Source organism: Eleginops maclovinus, chromosome 18 (assembly GCF_036324505.1).
Source record: "Eleginops maclovinus isolate JMC-PN-2008 ecotype Puerto Natales chromosome 18, JC_Emac_rtc_rv5, whole genome shotgun sequence".
NCBI lineage: Eukaryota > Metazoa > Chordata > Actinopteri > Perciformes > Eleginopidae > Eleginops > Eleginops maclovinus.
In genome coordinates this window covers 8,620,061-8,647,845 of record NC_086366.1, presented here as the reverse complement: position 1 = coordinate 8,647,845, position 27,785 = coordinate 8,620,061, and the positions used below count along the sequence as shown (strand labels likewise).

The 27,785-nt window shown below is 39.7% G+C and overlaps 1 protein-coding gene across 1 annotated transcript in view; it reads right to left on the bottom strand.

Moving 5' to 3' along the window:
• The window catches only part of lsamp (limbic system associated membrane protein), a 166,407-nt gene extending 150,102 nt beyond the window's left edge, over positions 1-16,305 (bottom strand). The window contains exon 1 of the mRNA XM_063907389.1: positions 15,917-16,305. Coding sequence (XP_063763459.1) covers positions 15,917-16,071 — 155 coding nt within the window. The 5' untranslated portion in view covers positions 16,072-16,305. The remainder of the gene's footprint in view (positions 1-15,916) is intronic.
• Between the last annotated feature and the right edge of the window lie 11,480 nt (positions 16,306-27,785).

Below are 27,785 nucleotides of genomic sequence, written 5' to 3'. Positions count from 1 at the left end.
ACATTATCAAAGAAAGACAAACTGAGGCTTACAATTTAACTAGATTGAAGAAACTTCAAGCAGTTTTTATCCAAACTGTCACTGACTGACATATTATTAGTTAAATTAAGTTGTTTAGAGACAATTCTGACTGAACGTATTGTTCTTACAGGCGAGAAACTGTAAGGACAAGGCAACACAAGTTGTTCGTTCCTTTTGCTTTGTACCCTGGTTGCCAAAAAGTGCTGACTTGTTTCTTTACACCATTTCTGGCTGTGCAATTTTAGAGCTGGCTGCCAAGGTAATTACACTCCAGGTGACTCCTGCAATAGGTACTGACCCCAGGACAGAGGTAGACCAGGCTAAAAACAACAACCCAAATGTTAATCTAAATGCACAGAGAGAAAGAGATCTCAAAATGAATAAAAAGGAACAATACATATCCTACTGCATGTGCCTTTTTCAGTTTTTCACATGTCCTGAAAAAATATTCATGGATATATTAATTGTTAATGACTACATTATGTCCAGTAGTTAATTAAGGTTTTGGATGACACCCCTGAATTGTGAATTTGTTTCTGTCTTTCTGCTCTTCATTGCTGCTGAGATAGATTTCTTTGTAAATCCTCATGTGATGAATGGTGGAAAAAATATTTTCAGCAAGTCAGGGAGCCCACAAACAATATGTAAATACAGCACATCCAATCAAAAATGATGTTAATGACAGCATCCCACTGCTAATGATAATGGAAAAAGTTAATACAATTGTAATATTCTCAATAATGAATTTACAGTTATTGCACCGCCACCAGTCTTCTTGCTCGTTCATTTAATTATTTTCATTATTGTCTTCTCCACTGCTGCTGTCATGATTATCACCATTGCCAGTACCGGCCAGTGTTTTTTGCTATTCCACTCAGGGACAAAACCTAGGGAGCAAAACAGTTTCAACCTTCCCAAATGCAGCAGAGAACCGAGTGGATTATGGGAAAGTCTACCATATGTCCTCAGGCTAACTAGTGTGATGTCTCCATTATTCTCAAGCCTTTTCTGAGGGGTATTTTCAGTGTCTTGGCATGAGGAGAACATTTCTAAACTTTCCATCAGAAGTAGCTTATGACAAATGCATTACAGAACATATCTTGAGAGAAAGACGCAGGAACTCCGGGAACTTAAGGACTGCATTTCAAACTTTTCATCAGTCAAACTTTGTCTTTGTAACACCGCTGTATGACATAGTTCTGAAAAGCCCCAATCTTTATACAGATATGGTGCAATGGGCCAACACTGCTACTGCAAGTCTAGGACAAAGAGCAAATAGAGGCTACCAGGGGTAAAGCACTTTGTTCACTTAGAAAGAAAGAGGATAAAATACGTAGCTGGAGCATGTATCTGTAGCTTGGCTCTATGAAACATCCCTGGAGAAAGGCAGCTCAGTCTCTGGTCAAAAACGTATACTTCACAGAGCGGTTCAAACTGGTTCATAAAGGTAAAAGTGCTTTATATGAAAATACATTTGGAGAGAAAATTATATAGAACATTTACGATTATCCAAAAGCCATCAGAATATAATGGTTTTCATGGTGCTTTTTTGCAATACAACGAGAAACGTAGGTTTATTAAGATAACAACGTTTGGGACAGCTGAGATGAGAGTAGAGTAAATGGAATGGCAGTCAAGATACATTATGGACAAGGAAAGAGTAGGATGTGCATCAAGCTGAGATCACAGTGGGGTACTCAAGTGCCACTGTGAAGGGGCTGAATATCAAACAGCACAGTTTAAAATGTTGGTGTAAAAACACCTACAGCTGCTGGAAAACTAATAACATTTCACCAAATAACTTTAGGAGCAACTTCCCCAAGACGGCGCAACAAGGGAGCTCTTTTTATATATTTTGCATGAAGTAAGGTTGCAAATTACTAGTCTTATTTATTACAAAATGTCTGTATCCACTGAGGCTGTATAAAGCCTTGTGCCAGCAATTTGAATTACGTAGTTATATGATTAAAAGCACTTTCTTTACTTCCCTGACATTAGCCGTTCTAAAGTATCTCTCATCGCCATTGATAACATTTTACTGAAAGCTCTGCCCTAATTCAAACTTTAGGACGATAATAATAGGTGCATGGTAGATCATTTTGAGAGACATTTTCCCACACATTATGTGTAAAGCATACCTTTTGTATGTTGTCTCTTTGGTCGTGTTTTGTGAGTGTAGGCTACGGTCTGAACTAGTGTTTTATGATTAAGACTTGGAAAGTTAATTTAGTTCATAGTTCATTTGTACAATATAAATATTAATTATTTCATTTTGATAAGCCTTTGCAAATGGAAGATATGCCAATTATTGGTAAAAATACACTTCAAATAGGGTTTGTTGGGTGTTTTTCAAAAACATAAGGTGTGTTATCGTTTAATTATGTAAGGGTTTCAGCAAATAATTCCAACACTCAATGTTATGTCAAGATTTATAATTTCATCGTCATTTCCTGCATGTGATTTATTTTGACAGTCACTGTTGCAGAGATATAAACAGTGAATGAAATGCCCTCAAAACACATTTTTGAGTGATGACTCGAAAGACTGTAAACCTAACCATGGTCAAACAGGCTGAGTGGTTTCCTTTCTTTGTTTCCTTCTGTTTGAAGACACAAAGAAGACTGTTACTGCCATATCTCGCAGTCTTTCTCAAAGAGTGGTCCGCGGACCACTGGTGGTCCGTGAGCGATCCCTAGTGGTCCGTGAGTATTTTGGTAAAATGTCACATTTGACATTAATATATTATAAGTTTAAAGTGTTTCTCAAACTGTCTTAAAATGACTAGTATAGAGAGTAGCATAGATGTAGCGTAGTTACGTAGGTTCGTAGCTACGTAGCTACGTAGGTTACGATCTTACGTCATAAATGATTTGCGCGGTCAATTTGAGCTGTCAACTGACAAGATGGATCGATGGCTAAAGACAGGGTCAGTTAAAAGAAAATTAAATGACAAATCTGACGTGACAGTCAAGGTGCATCGTCCTGATGCAGGAGATCCAGCAACTACAAGTGGTTCAGCCGCAGCGACAAGTGATTTTGTGTGCGTTACTGAGTCCCAGGAGAGTGGTTCGCCGTCTAACCACCACCCGGCTGAAAGCTGTGAAACTCGGCTTGATCGCGGAAAGTCCAGCGCTAAAGTGAAGAGAAAATATCACAGCGACTACATAAAATTCGGATTTTTCTGGACTGGAGATGAAGAGGATCCCAATCCACACTGTGTTTTGTGCTACGAGTCGTTGGCTAACGAGGCTATGAAACCCGCCAAGCTCAAGCGTCATTTTGAGAGCACACACAAGGATTACATCGGGAAACCTTTAGCATTGTTTGAGAGAAAACGTGATGAACTTAAAAAACACATGACGAAGGCGCCCTCACATTTTTTTGCGACGGGGGAAAATGCGAAGGCTACAGAGGCATCTTACAGGGTATCCCTTCTCATCGCAAAAACAGGGAAACCTCATTCGATAGGTGAGAATTTAGTCAAACCAGCTGCCAAGGTTATGGCTAATGTATTGTTTGGGGAGAAAGCAAACGACGAAATTAACAGGGTCCCCCTCTCCAATGATACTGTCCAGCGGCGAATAACAGCCATGGCCGGAAATGTGAAAGATCAGCTGATCACACGTTTACGCCAAAGCCAGTTTTTCACACTGCAACTGGACGAGTCAACTGATATTGTGAATGAGGCAAACCTGCTGTGTTTTGTAAGGTACATTTATGATGGCGGTGTGCAGGATGAATTTCTGTTTTGTCGTTCCCTGCCGACCAACACCACAGGGGAAGCCATTTTTGACTCGGTCAACGATTTCATCCTGCAGAATAATATCGACTGGACACGATGTGTTGGTATTTGCACAGATGGTGCAACTGCAATGACTGGGAAACACAAGGGACTGGCAGCGCGCATACGCGCAGTTGCACCTTGCGCCACAGCAACACACTGTTGCATTCACCGAGAACAGCTGGCTGTGAAAAAAATGCCACCATGCCTCAAATCAGTACTGGACGAGTCTGTGAAAATTGTTAATACAACAAAACCAAAGCACTGAACACACGTCTTTTTAAAGCTCTGTGTGATGAAATGGGAAGTGAACACACAAAACTGCTTTTCCATACTGAAGTTCGCTGGCTGTCGCGTGGGAAAGTTCTCACCCGTCTATTTGAACTGCGCGATGAGGTGATGTTATTCTTGCATCATACTGATGAACTGTATGACAGACTGCATGATTTCCAGTGGCTCTCAAAATTGGCATACCTGGCCGATGTCTTTAGCGCACTCAATGCTTTGAACTTAGCGCTGCAGGGAAAAGCCGTCCCCGCCTTCAATGTGCAGGACCAAATTAAAGCCGCACGCCTCAAAATGGAATTGTGGTGTGTCCGTCTGGATCGCCAGGAGTTTGACTGTTTTCCGACGCTTGTGGATTTTCTCCTCGCTGCAGATGAAGAGCTGGACGGCAGCACAGTTGCAGCCTTCAAGGTACATCTGCAAGGCCTTCACTTTCAGCTGGGAAGATATTTCCCAGAACTAGATGCAGGCTATGAGTGGATCAGGAATCCATTTGGGGACAAAATGCACATCGAGCAGGTCAGTTCCAAGCTCCCATTAAGACAGGTTGACAGCCTTGTGGACATCGCATCTGATGGGACACTGAGGACGACTTTCAGAGAGAAAAGCTTGACGGACTGTTGGGTCCACGTCCAGCCTGAGCACCCAGAGCTGGCTGACGCTGCTCTGAAACTGTTGATGCCGTTTCCAACCACCTACAACTGTGAAGTTGGTTTTTCTACACTTGTTGGTCTGAAAACAAAGCAGCGTAACAGGATCAATGTGGACTGTGATATGAGACTAAAACTCTCCAGTTTGGATCCAGACATTGTTTCACTGATGTCTCAGCACAAGCAGCACCATTCCTCCCATTAGGTAGCAACAGAGACACGCAGTGTATGAGTGAGTAAACAATGCTATTTGTAAATGTAACAGTGTAAATAATTACCTTGTGTTTATTGTTAAATTCTTGTTAAACTTGGGCCTGCAACCATAGTTTTACTGTATTTTATTTTTGAAAATACACAGCAGAAGTTTGTGTCGTACTAAATGCGATGCATTTTGCGTATCTCTCTGTTCGCTCGGACATAAACTCAGTAATAAATGTAGTCTATGTTTCATATGATGTGTAAAATCTATCAGCATTTACCGTTTAAATCGCATGTGAACGAAATGCTTGTAGAATCCGTAGTTGTATTTGTATTGTTGATTTAATGTGTGAACGAGCGATATAGAGAAGGTCACATAAAGCTGTTATTATTAGGCTGTAATTTGTAATATACTGTTGGAGTGGTAAGCAGGCCTATTGTATTTATTCTAGTTTATATTTAGTTATATTTGGTGTATATTTAGTTATATTTAGTGTATATGTATCCTTCCTTCTTTGTATTGAACTGTTGCACCTCAATTTCCCTCGGGATTAATAAAGCTTCTTGAATCTTGAATCTTGTTTTGGGATATTGGGGGAGTTAGGTGGTCCGTGAGTATTTTTTTATTGGTTAAGTGGTCCTTGGTCTGAAAAAGTTTGAGAAACACTGCTCTAAGGGACTGTGTATTTGTACTTGGCCACCGGTTACTAGTCTTTGGGTACAGGCATATGGCATTGAATTTCTCCTCCAGCAGCCTAAATCGAAGATATATAAAAAGGCAAATGTTTGCACACTGCAATTCAGAGGCAGTAGAAATCAAGCAAAAAATAAAACAACTTTAATGAACTTGTCAGACATATAAATGCTATTTTTGCACATAAAACATACTGCACAGGTCCAAATGTGGGTTTGTAAGCTTTGTGGGAAGTCTTTTAGGAAGTAACTTCAATTACTGAAAGTCTCAGAAAAAAACAATTAAAGATATTATGGATTCATTCAAGAGACTTTAATAATATGAAATCACTCTGTAAAATGTACACCAGATTTTAGTAATACATGAGTTTTCTGCATCTACTGGAGAAAACCTGAAGTGGTGTTATGAACAGGATCACTTAAACCAGAGCCTTTAATCAGCCCGTACATGTAGGTGTCTAACAATGTTATAACATCTTACCTTATATAATTATACTGTAAATATGCAGTGTTTGATAAGCTGTTCATTTATGAAAAAAAGGTTGCATTTGCATAAGTCTACCTCTCACACTACCACAGACTAACCTGTGAAGCCTATTGATCAAAAAGAAGTCATACATTTCCCACCTCGCTGTCAGAATAAAATATGGTGTAACATGGCCATCTAAAATGATGTTTGACACAAACTGACAGAAAAATACACATGATATGATTGAAAAGAAGCAGTGACTTCGGACAATACATTCCTTTTAAGAGCACATTTGCAAGAAAGCGTGATTCCCTCTTTTTTATTGAGTAGAAAATCTTAATAGGCAGCATACAAATGTTACAAACCACTATTTTACTCTCAGGGTCTATTTGTTTGAACTCTGTCCTTGATTTGCTGCCAGACAAACGCTGGCAAAGGCCACCCCTTGTCCCTGTGATGCGAGAGCCTTTTAACAAGCTTTAGCTAATGTAGTTGAAGTGCTGAACATCAGGTAATGAATTAGTCAAATCCGCAATATACTCCTAGGTCGTACCAAGCTCGCTTAAAGCCCAAAGGTGGCAGCTGACAGAGGCCTTTGTTGAGGGTAAATGGAACATTTAAACAAAAGTGATATAAAAAAAGGAGAGGAAGGTTTATAATGGGGGCTAGCAGTAATCAATACCCTAGCTACTCAATGGGGGACGCATATAATTGGAGGTAATCACAAACCATGCAGAGACACAAGTGAGATTCTAGTCATTGAAAACAATGTTGTTCCATTTGGTAGAGGATTAAATATAATTGAATGGGAAAAAAAATAATATTCTAATGGCAAATAAGACAAGCAAGTGTTTTATGTGTTTAGGCTAAAACTGAAAATATAAACCCAATGAAGCAAGGCTGTACACATTAAAAAGATATCTTAACTTTTTTACATCTGACACATTTATGCCTCACAAATCAGAAGGGAACGCAGAGCAAGTAGGCCAAGGAGTCATCCCCATTTCCTCAAATGCCAAATGCTCAAGAGAGACAATCTAATTAATCTCCCATACCTCTACCACTGTGGCCTTTTCATATTCATTTTGTTTTTACGTAAAGCTCAGTAGGATAGCACAGATAAAAACCTGTTTAAGGGATAATTACAACATGTCTTTGAAAGTTTTCCTAGGAGTGAACATCTGAAACATATGTGTACCAATGCAACAAATAACTAAGCACCTGATAAAAAAGCAACACTGATGCTAAACAATACAGATATTTCGATTCAAATCCATTTCAGGTCTATTTTGCCATCATTTGAACACAAACATATCTATTAATTTTCCGTCAACATAAGCAAATGGAGAATGCATCAAATACAACCTCACCCCTTCTGAGTCATACTAACTCATATATAGGCCTACTGTGCAAAATACTAGGACAAAATATAGCACATTTTTAGCAGCAACGGTCTTGACACATGCCCCACATCTCCCCCGCACAACTTCTTTTTTGGGAGGAATTGCATAAGATATAGTTTTCACCGTTAAACCAATACACGTCAATTGCAATCTAAACATATCAATTGTTCAGTTGTGTAACTTGTGATACCTTTCATGAATTAAAGGAAGAACTTATCCAAAGGTCACAAACACAATTATACATGTGGCCTAAGAAGCACGCACACTCAATTTGGAAACGTTTCGATGAAACATGTAGAAGTTGTTTGAATATTAAACAGTTGGTCATCATTTTGTTTTAGAAGAATACAAAAAAACACACAATGCGGGACACAGCCCTGGCTGAGATGGCATTTGTTAATAGCTGCTTTGTCAGCAAAGAATACAAAAACCGCTGACTGCCTTGTGTTCTATGTCTTAACCCCTCAAGCTCAATAATTGAGGGTTGTATATGAGCAGTTATGTAACTGGTTATTTAGCAGATTTGCCAAAGTATGCACCATCATCCGACTCTGGAACAACATCTGTCATCACAGCATGACGCCATCTTGAACCGTACGTGTCAGTGGGTCAGTAAGCTGATTTTTGTTATATTTGGACAATATGGGAGGTAGAAAATGAGTGTGGTAATGCAGAGCTAGACTTACCGCAGGTCAAATCTGCTTTTAAACCATGGGGATTTACAGCCGCAGAGAAGGGAGTCATCACAGCTAAATCCTACATGTCTCAGCTTTACTTTAAATTCATCCTGACTGACTGATTTTTTAAATGTGTTTATCCTGATTTTACATATTCAACTGACTTTATTAATTTGTCCCACTTTATGTCAGGGGTGACACAGGAGTACTTGATATTTTATTATTTAATTCAAAAGTTTTACATAACAGCTAAATTACTGAAAATGGGTTGGTAACGGCAGTTGAAGTGAAGCACTGATTCTGTAATTAATCATGATCTCTGAAAGATGGCAGGTCTATTAAAGTGACAAATCCTACATGAAAAAAAGACATGTAATCATGCAGTACACAAAGAAGGACATGTCCATGTGTTGCTCCATACCAAACAGCACAGTTCATTATGGTATGGAAATCAATGATTAAAATTTACCCTTTGAGACTTTATTATCTTTATATATAGTCTACTGCAGCTCGGAAACCCTCTTACGTATTGAGGTTTTCTGAGAAGAATAAGAACACTCTTCCATTCGCCTACAGGTAGCCAGAGGCTGTAAGAAAATGCTGAGTAGTTTAAATATGCACTTAGAGACAGTCTTGCCTGCCCAACAAAAGCCTAGGTAAAGGGGTAAATGGAGTGGAATTGCTTTTAGGGAGAAGCACTGCTTTAATATTCAGTTGTATCAAACAACATTTCAGCACTGCATACCTTGGTTGAAGACACATAATGAAGGGCCCAAAGTGTCCTGCTATGTTTTCTGTGGATGAACCAGAAAACATCAAACTACGGGATAAAAGCATATCTGGTTGGAAGTCTTTGAAAGACTTCCCACTGAACTCTACTGGATGGTGTGCTTCAGATGAGAGCTTCAGAACTCTGTTCATCTGCCCTGTCAAAAGACTTCACACTGTCTCTGCAGGCCATTATTCAGATCTTACTGACCAACATGAAAGCCTCTGGAACTTGTGATGACTCAGTAAGCCTTCAGAAACTTTGCAGATTTGGCAAAAAATCAACCAAAAACCCATATCCCAAAGCTTTCCACTACACCTCTGCTCCGTCCCATGCCAAATCGGGGACAAGACGACAATGACCCAACTGGCAGCCACTCAGCTCTCCCACTGTAGCATCATGAGTGAAAATGAAATTGATTTGAAAATCCTTCGCCGGCCCTGGCTGGAACAGAAGGGATTATTGTGCTGATTGTACTAATACTGTGTCCCTGCCCTCCCCCCTCTCTCCCACTTTAATTCCATCGTACTCTTCTCTCTCTCTGTCTCTCTCTCTGACTGTGGTTACTCCTACTCTTCCCTCTTAAAATGTTTCTCTTTATCATCCTCATAAAAGCGTCCTCTTTTTCTACCCCCTTGTCCCCTCGTCTGAATTCATGCTCACTCTGTGAATCAGGTTAAGACAGCACAGCTGGAAGATTCAATGCTGGCAGTGAGCAAAGAGTGATGAAGAGATAGAGCCACGGCGAAATGCCTGGGGAGGCTCTAAGCCATTAAAGAAAGGCAGCTATGGAGGCCCCCTGGGGTCTGGACATCCCAAATTATGTTGCACTCTTGCCCTCTGCCCGGAAATCCAGAAATTGATCTGTTTTCCCTCTGCACTTGGAATAAAGCCTATACTGTATTGCCTACAGTATCAACTTACACAATCTTTGCATTATCTGTGAAAATGAATATTCTCCCTCACTGTGTCTCCATCATAACTTAATTTGACAGCAAGAAAAGTTGATGCAGGTCAGTTTTCCGGAATGGGTATAAACACTATACAAGTATGTATGTTTAACCGTGTTTACATTTGATATCTAATATAATGTATCTACAGTATAGCCTCAGAAACTCAGATCAGAACATGGTGTTGCTGAACTATCTTTGATGAAACACGTGTTAAATACATTTAATTAAATTCATATTAAGCCTGTGCTAGACACAATGTTAACGTTGGCTGATTAGGAAATTACCCAAATTATATGAGAAGGCCTTTTTTAATAACTTTTAAAACTACCTTTTTTTAATTGACTTTGGCAGTATTCTATCCTGGCAACTAAATTGAGGTATGGTTATTACTAGAAGATCAATATTGTTCCAGTTAAAGGGGTATTGAGTGATCCGTGGAGATAGCAACATGAAGACACACTTGCCCGTCTATAGCCTTAATTATACTATAACAAGCCAACAACTCTGTGCATTGTTACTGAATGTTGCACATGCCTTTAATTGTGCCCTGCCAATCTGTCAATAAACAGATTCCTGGAAGCAGCATTGTTCTAGATTGTAAATGTAAATGTAACATATAATGGCCCAAAAATAATATGGCCCTCAATAGCAGAAACCTTTTGGGGATAGAAATTATGTAAGATAATCAGAAACTGGTGCAAGCTGGTCAAGGTTTGCTTTTACACATCACCATATAATGTTTTTTCTGTGTGTGATTGTAATAGAACATTATAGAACAAAATAGAACAGAATAGAATATAATGGAAATGTGTAAAATGTTTATTATGAAATATATTGGAGATTAAGAGATTCGGTACTACATTGGTAACTGTGCTTTTTACTACAAACTGTAAGTAACTGCATGCCTACCATTCAGGTGCAGTATGGTTGGCACCAGGTGGAAACATAAAATACAATCAGATTTCACACAGCGGGGCATAGGCTGATTTCCAAGATCTGGAAAGTCTTTGTTCCTTGTTCCAAAAAAAGAACATCTCTTCCAAGTGTTCCAGATGCACCCTGCTGCACTCTAAAGCACCTCAGCCATCGGAGTTCAACAGTTGAGGGTTTAATAATGCAGATGAAAAAAACACAAGGTATTGTGAATCCTATCGGAACTTGGATAAGATTAATTTCATGTGTTATGTAGTGTCTAAGCCTCCAGCATATTTTACATGCGTAATATCTGGCTGACTGACTCAAATTAAAGGCATTTTTCTGGTTTTGATGAATATCCACAAAGGCAAAGCAGAAGCGCAGCATAATCTTCCCTGAAAGTAACAAGCAATGCAAAGTGTATTGTCAAAGTGCAGATAATTGACCCAGAGGACAGCAATCCCAGAGTCTGTGCCATTAATGCTTTAATAAGCTTTGTCAATTATCAGGGCTTTGCCTGACATTGCAACCTTCTCCTTAAGGCAACTACATATTGAGGGACTCAAGAAAAGCAATTAAAAAGTAAACTAATGTGACACAGAAATGGCTTGAAGAAGTGTTGGGAAACTTTTCATTTCTTCTTCCAGGATTCATATTGTGACGAGAAGAGTGTGTTCTCACTTTTTGTCATCATCCTTGTAAAAACAGAAAGCCTAAATCAACATGGAAAGGCAGCTCTGAAAAATGTGTCTCAGTGTCTTTTGTATTATTATTACTTATAGGTCTGAGACACGATTGGTGGGATACAGGCCTAGATTTATAACGCTTGGGTTTATGTTCACAATGTCAATGGGCTAAAAAATACATTCATATTCATCGCACAAACACAGCCTCGGGACAAATGCCAACCCCAGACAGACCAGATCATTAAAATGTCAGAGAACTTAGGATGCAGCATGGTTACGTGGTCACTTCTGGGAAAAGCATGTTACACAAGACCTTCTGGAGATCCAGAGAAACTATTACAAAATCCTACCACCGATAAAGGGTTACTAGAGTTTAATCCCACAGCCTACTGTAGATCAGATGAGCTCTTATTCAGTCCACACTACATATACTGGTGTTAAAATGTTTATCTAAAGCAGTCTTACATAGGGACTGTCTTCAGCAATAATAATCTCGTACAGATTAACCCCTTCATGACCGGTTTAGGCAACATGGTTCAAAGGTTAAGAGTAGCTAAATCTATACATCTGACTGTAACGTAAAGGGGAACATGCTAACACTGCATCTCAGCCTGTAAGAAAGGAGACTAGCTAGTGAAAATCAATGTACATTCAATGCTGCTCTATATAGGCACAACACTTAGCTGGGGTTATTTGTCCATCTTTATTTTATGTTCACTTTAGATAGAGTGGAAATTAGATTCTGTGAACAAAGCAGTGTCACAACATGCTGAAAAAAAACAACAAAGGTAGATCATTTGAATATAGTGCATGATTAGGAAATTCTGCCAGATCTAAATCTATACTCTATACTGCAATTATGCTTATAAATCAAGCTACGTGATCAACCACATCAAAGATTAACAATTAAAAAAAAAAAACGTCTGTTGTCATTATGAAATCCGTTAATTGTGCCTTTTATGTCATTTATATTAACACAAGGACACTTTGGATTATTTTGTTTGTTATACAATATTAATACATTACATTACATGTTATATTCTTTTATACAAAACAGCTGACATACTCAATACTGCGGACAATCCCCCCAGGAGCAATTTGGGGTGAAGTGTCTTGCCCAAGGACACAATGACATTCTGACTTCAGTGGGGGTTGAACCTGTGCTCCCCTGATCCGAAGACAAACGCACTACTCCACTGCCCAACAGCTAGTAAATATAAGTATATAAATATTAATAATAATCAAAACTGGACTAAAAGCAAGACTTCAAATGTAAGTGATCACATTATTTCGTCTTTCGAAGCTCTCACTTTGCAATAAAATGCACTAATCTTACAACTGGGTATTTTATGAAGGATTGCCATGTTTGCAATCAAGCTGTCAAAATGACATTTTATGCGAACTCCAGTAGTTATGGAAGTCTGGTTCTTACATTGTTTAATACATATCTTTGACACACAGCTTTCAAAGTGAGTCACACTCTGCCTTTTAGATTCACATGCTGGCTTTTTAAGTCTTAAGAATGATGAGGAAAATACTGAATGCATTTATTATTTCATAATAACACAGTTCTAGTCCCCTGGAAAACGTACAGCTCCGGGAACAAAATAAGAGAGCACTCCATTTTTTCTTTAAATATTTATCTCTACATGTATGGCAGCAATTCCAGTGTCTGTTGAATTTCAACACAGACAAACATTGTCAGTAGTTTATAGAATACAATAAAAAAAACAAATCTTTTAACTCAAAGACATACTGTACCTATAAATAATAAAACAAGAGAAACTGATGATGCTGAAGTGGTTTCTTAATTTTTTCCGGGGCTGTACATGTATTTTTTCTTTTCATTAGCGAAGCCTGCTGCTGTGTGTTCTGTCACAGCGGTTGTTTGGCCACACACTGTTTCTCTACTACAGCATCCCTCCTTGTGTGCCATGACTGTCATGACTGCAGCCACAGGCTCCTCTAAAGTAGCATGGGCCTTATTATGCCCCCAGGTCACCATATCTCCTCAGCCTTCACAAAACCAAGCTTATGGAATCAGATACACTATGTAGCTCGACAAATTACCAGCCGGCGGCCTCCCACCCCTGCTCAAAGTTCTCCCATTTCAGCCCTCTTGTTCTTTTTCCCCCTCTCCACCATTTTCGTCAGGTGGAAACTGGGTGTGAAAAATGGCTGTTTTTTTCAATGCAGCCACAGGGGTCTGAGTTGCAGTTTATCGTTCCCTGACTGACAATAAATAAAGCTGATCAATAACGCACAGCAAGAAACATTAGAAACGTCAAATTAATTATGACGCACCTTGAATACCACAGATGATTATTCAAGGATCATTTATCAGAGAAAATGGTAAGTAAGCTAATTTAGGATAGTTTTTTCTTGGAATATTATTTGGCTCTGACTGAGAGCAAAGCTTTCCAGCACGTCTAAAGAAGCAGCATGGGTGTCTGAAAGGCTGAATATAGCTAAGACACAGTCAATTGGATTTGAAAAGTGAAATAAATAGCTGTGACCCCTGGTGAGTTCAACAGTAACTGAGTAAATTGACTAATGTGATCAGCAGGTACCTGAATGGATGATGGCACCTGGTTGCAAGACGGAATCCATTAAAGAGATTTTCTGAGTGTGCGTGTGTGTGTGTGTGTGTGTGTGTGTGTGTGTGTGTCTATTTGTGTCTGCAGGCTTATCACCACGATAAAGGTCTATGCCATAACGGCTGTCTATGTTCTCCCACTCATTAGGCACGAAGGTTGGGTGGTACAGTAAATAAAACTCTGAAGGGAGAGAGAACAAAATAAGTGTGAGGGAGAGGGAAAATCAATGTGGGATGAGTGTCCTGTGTATAGCAGCCTATTATACCACTGGACTTCCCTACAGTGCATCCCATTTTGAGAGTGGGGGAGAGAGGAGGAGCAGGGCTGGGGCTGGGGGAGGCAAAGCGCCTTGTTTACAAAAAAAACCGAACCAAATCTAAATCCCCTTGCCTTTAGAGCCTCCAGCGAACACATGGCCCGGATCACGTGGTCACTGACATCTGCCCAGCAGCCCCACAATACCAGAGAGTTCACAGCTTGCATTGTATAGGAAGTGGAATGCGCTATTATGTACTGCACAAAACGGACTCCACGGAACAAACACAACTTGATTCAGAGACCGGAGCTAGGCATTAAACAGGGTGTGGTGTATTAAATCTGGAGATATATCAGGGCAGATACTCCCTGAGGTCAGAGGAAGGTTGGGTGGAAGAAGAGTGAAAAACATCTGAAATACGTTAAAGATGCCCTAGGTCACCGAGTGGGGCATACAAAGTTATGGCCTACGTGGTATAGTAAATCAGTTCATATGCAGTTGTTTACTCCCTGAGGTCATAGAGAGTGCAGAGAGTGATGTGGTACGACAGGAGGTTGTAGAACAAACCTCTGGACTACGTCAGAAGACCTCCAGGGATGAGTAAGACAAAGACTAACGTATATCTCACCTTATTTGGGTCCACATCCTCATAGAAGATCGCATTTTGACACACACCCACATTTCTCCTATAAAGTGTATGCACAAAGACTGTTCGGGGAACTTCCACAATTGGCTCTGGGAACCCCGCATCGCCCGTGTTGGTGTCTGATACTATGCTGTTGTGATAAACCTTAGTATATACAAGCTGGTGTCTCCGGAGACTTCTTCATCATCTTCACAAACATCACTACAAGATATACTTCAAGGGATAAACAGCAATGGAGTTCAATTCTTTCAGACACTGATCATTTACCAACTTGTCCCCCTGCGGGCTGCAGTTCATCTTTTCTTAGCCTCCCACGGCATTTCGTAAAATCAAAACAGGACTAAACCGATCTCTCCCATGATCCTGTTATCTGTGTCTACGATCCCTGCTTCTGCCATTTATCTATTCACAAACAGCATCTCCGGACACTATGACGCATTTCGCTTATCAAGCTCTTCTAGAATTAAGTAGAATACAAAAAGAGAGCACGGGCGACCACAGTATCGGTGCTCAGTGCGTCACATCAGCGAGGGCGTTTGAGCTCCTGGCTTCAATCATTATAACCCCCTAACCGCGCCAAAAAAAAAAAAAAAAGGATGGCATGTCACTTGCGTTATAGTTTGTATGTTAAAAGAATATTACAGTTTTGTTGTCAGTAGCCTACTGGTTAATGACATAAAAGTCGGACATGCAATCAAATCAATTCTCATCTGATCCTCAGTTGACTTATTTCTAATCTTGCATAAAAACAAAAGTTTTTAGCAAAAACAGAGAAACAATCTCCTCCAAAAATAAACTTAGTCAATACTATGATCTCATTCAGTACGCGATCTGCACCATGTCTCTGCATGCTCGCGGGGAGGATGCTGCTGTGCATCCGGAGAGAGGCTCGAGGAGAGAAAAGTTGGAACTCCTACCTTATTATCGCTGTGTCGCCTTGGCGGATTGTGATGTTGTCGGTGGCCCGCTGCATATCCACACTCCGGACGGGGAATCCTGTGGGGATAAGACAAAGCAGTCTGAAAAACGAAGCCTGCAATTGCCTCCAACACGATTTGCGTCCGACTTGCATGTTAAAGAGTGCGCTTTTCGGGAGCTTTAAATCCAAGGGTAGAAAACGAGGATGAGAAGTAGTTGTCCACACTTCTCGGAAAACGAGAATGTCTTAAGATCCAAAGCAGTGCAGTTGATGAAGGCTACAACACTTTTTGGACGGAAACGTGCCGTGATGTGCGGCGTCCTCGCTCTATAGTCCACTGATGCGTAATGCTTTCTGCGTAAAGGGACGGCACAGACAGCAACTGCGATGTAGAGAGGCAGGCTTCTTTTCAGAGTCCCCCCACCACATCTCTCTCTCTCTCTCTCTCTCTCTCTCTCTCTCTCTCTCTCTCTCTCTCTCTCTCTCTCTCTCTCTCTCTCTCTCTCTCTCTCTCTCTCTCTCCCTCTCTCTCTCTCATCCAGTCGTCTGGCTGTGATTCTCCCCTTATTGGTTGTCAGGACAACAGCACCACCTGAGGTCCCTTTCAGTGAGACACAGCTGAGTGAAGACTGAACATACTGACTTAAGAAGTAAAAAAGTGAAGTGATTTTGAAAATGTTTACGAAGGAAACGGTGTTGAGCAAGGATATTCTGAGGAGCAGTCTTCCTCTTTGGACAGAAGTACCATGTTGCCCAGGTAAATGTTAATGATGAAAACAAAAAAACCAGACTAGGTCCATAGATGATAATCCATGAGCTATATACTCCCTGGAGGTTTAGCTAAGCAGAAAGTCAGTTTCTAAGTTCGGAGCTCAGCTTTTCTTTACCAGACATGCACACCTCACGTCTAGACTGCCTGCTCTGCCACAAGGCTTAAGCTTGGTAAGCAATTACATCCACATTAAACCTGAGCAAGGACACACATTTTGAAAATGTGCACCTTCATATTTCAACAAAAATGAGAATGCAGAATGAGGTTCTAATTTCACCACTTGCCAATCAAGCACTGGCTTAATAGGCTGTGATCTAATGCTCATTCGCGATGTGCTTAATGAACTGCAGAGTAACAATTAAGTCAGTGCACTTTGCATTTTATTTGATTCAGAAATACATTAATACTAATGTGAATCGTTGTCATTCATCGCACGGTACCATTTTTTGTTTTGTCTCTGGAGGCGTGTGGTTAATAATTTTGGATCAGGCACATGACGTTTTAATTCTAGCATTCATACGCTGCATATGGATACTGCACTTGAATGTAGAATGATACAATATGAATATAACATTGCACTAAGTTGAGTGATCATCTCCTCGCATCTCTTAATTTAATGCAATTGTTCTGGTTCACATATAACAATGAGTAATCCTCTTCACAGAACTAGAAGCCTGATTGAACCAGTGCAGGGTGGTGTGCTTATACCATTTCCAGCAACAGCAGAATTTAAGCACCAGATCAGAGGTAAATGGCACTTTTAGAGCCAGGTCTCCAGCAGTTGCAGCCTACTGTGAAATGTAGGCTGTACAGCTAGATTAGAGACAATTGCAGTGTGAAAGACGTGAGCTGAAAAGGAATTACATAGAGATAATTGATATTTGGGATATTTTGAGGTGCTAATGTTGCATTAATTAAGGAGTACTAAAATGTTTTCAGGGGGGGGGTGCTCACGATGCTGATCCTTACTTGGCCCATAATAACCAGTGCTGGTTAACAACTCTACAAAGCTTCTGGAGGTTTAGCTATCTTGAAGAATGCACAGTTTATGAAAGAGCATATACATTAAGACTACTTAAAAAGAGACTACGGGTGCCCATGAGAGGAGGGAAGTGGTGCTTTACTGCATACAGATTTATTCAGGAATGGCTCCCATGTGGCTTTTAGCTTCACTTTTAGTTAAAAATGATTAGAAGTCCGTCAATGATTTGATAAATTGATGGTAATCGTTCTCATATGCAGAGAGATAAAGGAGGGAAAGCCATGGAAAAAAAGCAGCTTTAACCAGCTCCTATCAAAAGGTGATCCCTTGCTCACACACCCACACGGGTTATTAAAATGCAGGTGGAATGGTTGGTGTTGTGGTTTCAGGACTGGTCATAAACACATACAGTACATGTGATATAAAATGTGTGATTCGTGTCCCGTTTAGGTAGCTGTGATCAGAATCAATCAATGCTGACAATTTTCAACAGTTACCTAATCAGAAGATGACTCGATCTACAATAAGCACTGAGGTGAAATTACATACGTATTGAATTTGGTGCTATGCTCAAATACAGCTTTTTAGTTGATATGATTCAGGAATGACAAAAGTTGCATTCTAAAAGAATACGTATCACATACAGAAGCTGTATCTTCTATGGAAAGTAGTGCAGTTTGTGAATAATTAATTAAGAAACAACACTATTAAGTACATTAACTTCTTCCTATTTTTAAACACTGGGTAGTTTAACCTAAGAAAGTGAAAGCAAGAAATGCCCAAGGTAGTGATATTATTGAAAAACACTATAGAGCAATTTCATATAACTATAACTATGCCTCTGCTGCTTCACACTCACAGTATCTACGTGGCAATCACACCATATTGTAGATCACACTGAGAATTTTTATACTGGATTCAGATCTGTAAATGTTTTCAATATTCTTTAGCAAACGTACCATTTGTAAAAAAAAATTGACCCAAGGTTTGCGTCACAGGGCAGCTTCTATAGTGATTGTATTATTAAATATTATGAGGTGCCCTGACATTCTCCCCACCTCATTAGTCATAATAACTCCCGCAGAGCAACTCTGCATGGCCCCCGCCGATCAAAGAGAAAGAACTCAGAAGAAATAAATGAATATGTATGACTCTGGTGAATGAAAATCCACTCTTTAAAGTGAAATCACACATACCATTTCTGAGATGTTAGTCCATTTAACATTTGCAAATGTTAAATAAAGGGATCAGAGAATCAAGCCTGGAATCTGCGGCATGAAAACCACTTGGCACACACTCTGTTGACTCAGAGCTTGACTGACAAATATAGAGCAAATATAGTTTGTGCTATTCTGAGCAAACTTGGATGAGCAGTAACATGATGTTGTATATACGTATGTACGTCTTTGGTTGTAGTAACCAACAAAAGGTAGACGGTCCAAAAAAGCCTTCCTTCTGGGGAAATTGTTTCGCTAATAAGTATTACTAATGATCTCATAATAGAACTGCAGTTTCATGCTGTGTGAATATGCATGCTCTTTGATGTGATTACAGTGTAAGAATAGACCATAGCATTTGGTTACAATAATTTGTTCTGCAGTCTACTTCAAGTGATCTACAGCCAGCATGTGATGGATGATTTATAATGGCTGTTCTGCATACTTTATCAGACTACACAATTAGTTTGTGCTGCCGTTTGTCTCACAAAGCCAGCCCTTTTCAATTCAAAACAACGTGATGTGGTAGAAAAACATCAGGAAGGTTTACTGTTATCTTGCCTCCCTTCATATGACTTTATTACACCACAAAATGAACTGGATTTCATCAGTTTAACATGGATTCAACAATACTGCATAGTTTCCATGATTTGTGATCACTCTCTGTAAAAATGCATTCATTTGGGATATGTACTTTTATCAAAAAATGTACAGTGTGCTTGTGTCAATATTTCTTGTCCATTTAATGAAGCACTTCATTAGTTTTTTCCCCCCGGGCACTGCACAATAGCTGCCCACTGCTATTACTGTTAGGATGGGTTAAATGCAAAGGACAAATTTCAATGTGTGTGCTCTGCTGTGTGCATGTGTGTGTCCAATAAAGAGGGTTTCATCCTCCAATTCTAATTTCAGATATTACAATTGCCAACCAATTTATAACAAGCTCGCTTTACAACCTGGGCACTTGGTTTTTGTAAGACATGTTTTTTACAAGGCAGCAAGCGTCTAAGACACTATTTGATTAGATTATGGGAAGCATTGGATTCATTATTTTGGGAGCTTCACCTATACAAACAACTAAGAAACAAGATATCTCTGCTTCTTTTGACTCCATTTGGACCATCCTTGCAACTCCGACTTCAAGTAGGGCAATACTAACATTCATAAAGTTTTCCGTTAAACAATAAATGAACAATGGCACATTTATAGTGACTGATAGGCTACATTATTTTATTCGTTTTTCTCACATATTGTGCCGTTATAGTTCAATACGAAACATTGCACATTAAGGTGCACTGTATAAGTTACCCCTCTATGTCAAGCATTACTGCTTGTTTGACTCGTGTATAAACAAGATATATGTCATTGCATTAACAAAGAAAACAACACACGTAAAAACACCTGCTACTCCTGTGCAGTTGGATACAAGGATGAGACAGGAAATTGCTACTTGTCAGTAGTTTAGCAGATATTACAACAGAAAATTATATAGTAATCTAATGGACTTGGAGAGTTTTAGGAATGTTTCCACAAACACCATTAGGACCTGCGCACAGAAGCAGACATTGCAATTCACAAAAAAAAATGGGTTGATAGCTAATATAAGAAATTTCACAGGCTGTTAAACTGGTGTCACTTATCACACTGAGTGCAAATTGCAGTGTCTCAAAGTCTGTTCTCTAAATAATGTCCACAGATGGAAGTCACAGTAGGAAGACCGACGTGGAGGTGAAGAAAGACTTAAATATTATCACACATTATCACCTTAGACAAACGTCCTTCAGTTTGGTTGCAGACCCAACATTTTGCAAACATGCAGCCCATTGAGCCAATTGAAAGTTCAACAGCAAACTTCACACTACCAAATGGAAAGTGGAGCACAATCGTCCAGCTGCATGGCCGCAGCAGAATTTCTCAGCATCTAACCCTAACCTTATAAGTACGTCCAGATGGACGCACAGATTTCCAGAGAGCCCACATGCAGAACGCAAAACAAATTTAATATTACATGAATGAGGGTTTGTTGTTTTGTGTTTTTGTTCTAGATATTGGGAATCACTCTGGATTGTGCAGTCCCCGTCCTTTGGTTCAAATCAATAATGGCCTATAAAGCTCTAGAGTTCTAAAGTTTCTAGAAGAGGATCTATAATGAGATTCTGATTCTTCTCCCACCTCCATTGTGCACTATCTATCCTCTGCATGAAAACAAATAACCCTTACTGTTGTCCTTACTATAGGTGAGCAATGAGCCAGGTTCGCCCTTTGGATCTTGTTTTGTTTTTTTCCCAGGCCAAATACGTTCTGTGTCAAGCTAGGTAGGTTGCATTAGCCAATCATCCTGCCCACACAAACCCACACACGTAAAGTGTGTAGATGTTGGTGTGTGTGCGGGACAAAAACACTGAGATAAGAGATTAAAAGAAAATGAGTTTTCTTCTCTTCATAAAAAAAGGAGTGAATGCATAATTTGCCCTGGCATTCCTATCAAAAACTGAGTCTTGGCAGTAAAATGCATGATACGCAGGAAAGAGAATACCCAGCAACAAACTCAGCAGTATACAGTATCACCACCAATACACACTCACACACACGGACACACCTTGGCCTGAAGCCTCTTGCACTCTGTCTTTCCTCTGTCAGCAGAAAATAAAACAAGTAAGTGGTTACATTGTAGACCACATGCTAAAATGATATTTATTTTAAAGTTGATACAGAAAAAAATTTCAAAACCTCCATCATTTTCTAATCTAATTGACGTGCACAATATGACACACTGTTTGGTGAGTGTAGTGAATGACCAATTTCTCTCAGAAAATGTATTCTATGCGAGATGAATACTGCCTTTTTATAACTTGCTGGCAAAAGATGAAAGTGACAAATCATCACCTATGGGTTTTTTAAAGTTGTTTTTTTCTCTTTCGGTTGGATTAACATCAATGTGATCTGCATTCCCAGAGAGCTTCAGTATGTTTAACACCTCCCTGCAAAAAACAGCCACCACCAAACTGCATTACACTAAAAAAACAAACTTCAAAGAATATATTATGCACAAAAAAACACTCTAAATTCCACCTGTAGGAGCTCCTTTGCATAAAAGCCTGACCTTGACAACGTTTAAGCTGGCCTGTGAGTGGTTTCATGTTTGAGCAGATGTCTAATTGAACTGCAGATCTGATGTAGTTTTCTTTGTGCAGGCCGGTTGATATGTAGTGATTTCCTACCCCAGATGCCGATGTGTTCAGGTGCATTCCCGAGATGTATGGGCTGACTTGTACAGTAATTGTGCCTCATAACGTGATAAAGTCTAAATGGTTGTGTTCTCCGATGACTGTATGTTCTGTGATTAAAAAAACACATAGTAAGTATCTGCTTGTCAAAAACAGCAACGTGTTTTCCTTCTAGTTTCCTTCTCTCTCTGTGAGTTTCCATTAATATGTGCTTTACCAAAAGCTGTTATGGGCCCACGCCACACTTAAAGTATGTCATACTGCCTCACAATAGCAAAGACCACACTCTTAGATCTGCAGAGGCAGCACACAATATTCCCTTAATGAACATGAGGAACGCTTTCTTCTTGTAATGGGATTTTTTTTTTTTTTTTGTGGGTGTTTTTAAGAAGAGCATTCAATAACATGTGCTTAGCCCATAGGTGACCCGGCCAAGGTGTAATTGCACATCGCTCTCTGAGCAACACTGTTACCCTGAGTTATTCACCAGTTGAGTGCATAAGGCAAGTTTGTTTCAGGCTTCTTTAAACCTATGGAGATAGCTTCTGAGCTTTAGATGGAGTTGAAACTCCAAAATGCTATGGTCAGCTATACTAACTTAGATAACTTTCCTACACGAGGTAGCAATACACTTGGTTATATTTCGTGAAGTAGATTTACAGCGCACAAGCAAGTCAAAAGGGATTAGCAGAAATAAAGCATCATCATTAAATGTATGTACTATCTGAGCCTCTGACTGCCGTTACTTATTTGTTCTCATAATATATGCCATGATATAAGGCAGAGCAATTACATTAAAGGGGTAAACGCCAACGCATATGCCATTGTGTGCGAATTGTCAGGGAAGCCAAACATGCTGTGACACCATGTATATGTAAATTGCCAAATGTTGAACATTAGCTTTCCAGGACTGTGCACATTTCATCTCCTGCACTGCCTCTACAACCCTCCACATACACACAAACAACAGCTCCCCAATCTTCTTGCAGAGGAATGCTTTGCGTTGGCCCCTGAGGGTCACCCCTCCTTTTTCTATTCAGTTCTGTTAGAGAGTTCAGGCATTGAGAGGCCATGCTGAGGAGGATTGGTTTAGCTGCAGCAGTGATGTTCAAGGTGAAATCTACGGTGTGATGAAATGAAATATTTCTAAAAGTTCAAGGAAGTGCACTCTGTTAAATCGAAGGAGCTTATCCTTGCGAACACAAGACAACTGTATAAGTCACTGCACAATTATGTCCATGCTAACAGTCACGTTACCACTCTTCACTTAACTTGTTGTTTGTTTTTATAAATCATCTGCTAAATTATGGGATGCCTTTCAAGATGTGAAGGATGACTAATTAGGAGAGTTTTTCACAGATACCACATGACTCTGAGGGACTGCCTCATTTATGCCCAAATGTATTCTTCTTTAATTACATTTTGCAAACTTCAACAGATATTTCAGAGATTTTGACACAAGATAGTCTGAGATACTTGATTAGAGTGATACTGATACTTAAAGTACACATTGTGTGGACAGATTGTTGGATAGAAATGAACAGGAATAGTTGTGGCAAATGAACACCAAAACATTAACACACAGCCAAACGGACTCGGCAAAACTGCATCAAAGCTGCACACTCCTTCAATGTGTATCTGTTGCTTTTCAAGATCATCTAAGGTAAGGTTTGAACATGTTTTTATTTCCGGGATATTGGTTTCAATATGTACACCAAAGTTGAGAGTGAGCCTAATAGAACAAATTAATAGGATAAAAGGTACAAGCTGGTGGTTAAAAAAGGTACAGACTCAAATGCTTGTAATAGTGGAAGAGAAGGGAATGTTTAATGAAATGGTGGAAAACACATATTGAAGTTGCCATGCCTTACCTTGAAACAAAAGGCTGCATTGAATCCCAATACAACACATCCCTAATGTCCACTTAATATATTCCTGGGCAGCATGTACAGTAAACCCTAAAATCTACCTTTGGAACATCATGTGAACAAATCTCAACAATTTATATTCCCCTCTTACAGGAACCCCCTGCTGGGACTGTATTGTATTGATCCCACAGCAGCCAGAGGCACAGTTGTTTTTTTAAATGCAACTGATATGATTCTTAGTTTCTCGGCTCCTGGAACATCTAACAGCAAGGACAAGTCTCTTCCGGACTTAAACACGTCTTTATCTAGCCTTCACACTACAGTAATTCAGTGAACACCATTTACTGACATAAAGTTATTTGAGGATTACATTTATTTATTCCAAGTCAAGAAAAATGTGTTGAAGAAAAATGTCTTGTGTGAGTAATCCAAATGCTATTATTAACAACAGCTAAACATGTAACACCTTCTGGAAGCAAACATAATCTTCTTGCATCAGTATTTATTTTTGGTGCCAAGCTCGCAGCACCATTACAGCTAACTAAAATCATGTGATTGGCAGGAAGAAAGGCTGTGAATGTGTGCTGAAAAAGGATTTAAGCGAGGTGTGAGTGGGTAAAATTGCTGAAAACCCACATGATAATTTCTCAATCAGCTTTACCAAATCCCAAAATGTAGAAGGGCCCTTAGGACGAGAGTAAAGGCACACACAGGCATGCACAAATCTAAATTGTTCTTTTGCTAAGCAGTCGTGTGTGCATCCAAATCTTATCTCTCCACCCCCACTCAAGTTCTTCTATATCCCTTTTCTCCCACCGCCTCGTGTTGCTCTCTCCCTGAGATGAATAATGTACACCCCCTCATTGTTTTGTATGAACAGAGAGCAATTCTCTGGATGAAATTCTCTCTAAGGGCTGGAGAGCCACAGGCCTATCTCCAGGCCCTCCTAACTAATCTGCATTCTCCCTCTGTTCTCTTAATTGGGAAGCCATGGACAAGAAGGCACAGTAATTGCAGGCAGTTGTTGCAGATTTCTCATTTTATTCCTCCCTTGTGGCTCATCCTTATGTTCGTCTCCCCAACAATTTTCCTCCCTAAGTCATATTTCTTTTTATCTTTTCCTCATATTTTTTCTTTACAGGCTCATCATCTTCTTCATCATCATACTGTAAACACGTTTTTATCTTCATAGATTACCGTCAGAAACAGAGGCATTGAAGGGAGGCTAAAGGACTGAGTAAATAATTATGCGAGGAGAAATAACCACAAGCCACAACAGTCAATAACAACCCAACATTGCTTATTAGATGTTTAAGGGACACTGCAGTGGCTTCATTGCTTGAGATAATAGCCACAGTTCACGTAACATCATCGTCTAAACTGGAAATGCTCCCTAAACCTTGCGTGACATAAATTAATATCTCTCTCTGGTGAATTACAGGCTAAATGTGTACAGCAAAGGAATGACAAGCCTGTGGCCTCTGGGTGCAAAGCACTATACTGCACCTAAGGGATCTTCACCTCCTTCAAATAGCAGCTACAACACTGCTTTATAATCCAAGGAGCTCAACAGTATTGTGAAGTGTGTTCACATCCAGGCCACAGGCAACATTAGGGTAATACTCCCACAGAAATGTACCATCTTATAATCCTTGTAGCCCTTTGGCTGTGTTCAGACATATAACTACACTGCATAAAAAAAGTGCAGTGGCCCCCTCATTCACTTCAAAGAGATTACTTCATTGGCTTTAAATCTCATTCCTGTTCAAATAATGTGTAACTTTACAGAAATCTGGCAAACAACGATAATGAGTTGGTGGAAACATATTGGAAAAATTGCATTTATGACAGTTGTATATAAAACGACACATGTGATGTTTTTGATTTCTCTGCCACCATTTCTTGTCTCTTCAGGGGAGCAGAAACTGCAATAGAAGTTTAGGATGCTTCATGTACAGTACATCATGGTTACCATGGTTTTCAAGCAGTGGTTCAGTCAGTAGGGGCTTGGACTGGGAATCGTAGGGTCACCGGTTCAAGTCCCCGAACAGACTTGAAAAAATGGAAGGTGGACTGCTACTTGGAGAGGTCCCAGTTCACTTCCTAGGCCCTGCTGTGGTGTCCTTGAGCAAGGCACCGGAACCCTCCAATCCCCCCTCCCCATTGCTCCCCGGGTGCTGCACAATAGCTGCCCACTGCTACTAGTACTAGGATGGGTGAAATGCAGAGGACAAATTTCACTGTGTGTGCTCTGCTGTGTGCATGTATGTGACAATAAAGAGGGTTTCATCCTCCGATTCTATCTATTCTATCTTCTGTCTACTTCCTTTACTCCGAGTCAGGTTTTTTAAGTATAACTTTCATTCTGAATGACTGGTAAAGTTGAATTAAGAGTGAAGTTAACAAGTGTAAAAAGGTGATTTAGCTCTGCAGGACTGAGCAGGATGTTGAAAAGAGAGAATTAGTACTACTGTTAATATGCAATCAGTGTATAGCTAATCAAGATCCAACTCTGATCAAAAGGCTCTTTAGTAAGGGTGTAAGTGGAAGGTCTACTATTGTTAATACCCGTAATAAACCAACATTTCTATTGTTAATCTCACAATTATTGACCAGCGATTTAAGCGTGGTGTGAGTGGGTAAAATTGCTGAAAACCCACATGATAATTTCTCATTCAGCTTTACCAAATCCCAAAATGTAGAAGGGCCCTAAGGACGAGAGTAAAGGCACACACAGGCATGCACAAATCTAAATTGTTCTTTTGCTAAGCAGTCGTGTGTGCATCCACATCTTATCTCTCCACCCCCACTCAAGTTCTTCTATATCCCTTTTCTCCCAACCAACATTTCTATAGTTAATCTCACAATTATTGACCAGCGATTTAAGCGAGGTGTGAGTGGGTAAAATTGCTGAAAACCCACATGATAATTTCTCAATCAGCTTTACCATTTCTATTGTTAATCTCACAATTATTGACCAGCATGCATTTAGCCAGGATGAAGTGACTGGTGGGACAGGTACATTTAAAAAAAAAAAAAACACATCTATTTACCGTACCAACAACCTCAGAATCGTTAAATAACAATAGAAGAATGCTGCTGTTTTTTAAACATCAAAGAGCACATTTATTTATAAGACAACACACATTATCGTAGCACCGTTAGAGCCTGAATATATTTTGAATTAAAGAGTGATTCTCTTACAGCAGTTTGCAGCACATTCTTCTCCCTCTTTCTCTTAAATGTGTTTTATCTACCTTCTGTATTTAGACCAAGCAGGCTCAGAAAGCAAAGTGAAGTGCTCTGTCTGTTGATCAATCCCTCCTTGCAGCACTCAGTATACATGACGTCAACAAGAAACAATACAAATAGACACATAACGCTTAAATAGGGTGGGGGGATATAACTGGGGGTGGGGGGCTAAGCTCCCTTAAGCCCCCTCGTGGCAGTAAATCTTCTCTGTTGGTCTTGAGATGGTGTAAACTCTCATGTTTCTCCTGCAATAGATTCAGAGTCTGCATTCATCTCTGCTGACATTTCAATACAATATACATCTTATCGGATGGAAAAGGCAGTTTAACCACGCCCCGAACAACCACATATATATATATATATATATATATATATATATACTGTATATACAGCCGCAGAAAAAAAATAAGAGACCACACTTCAGCATTATCATTTTCTCTTGTTCAATTTTTCTCTGTGTTGGAATTCAACAGACACCGGACTGGCTGCCGTACATGTAGAGATAAAGATTTAAGAACAATTTGGAGTGGTCCCTTATTGTTTTCCGCG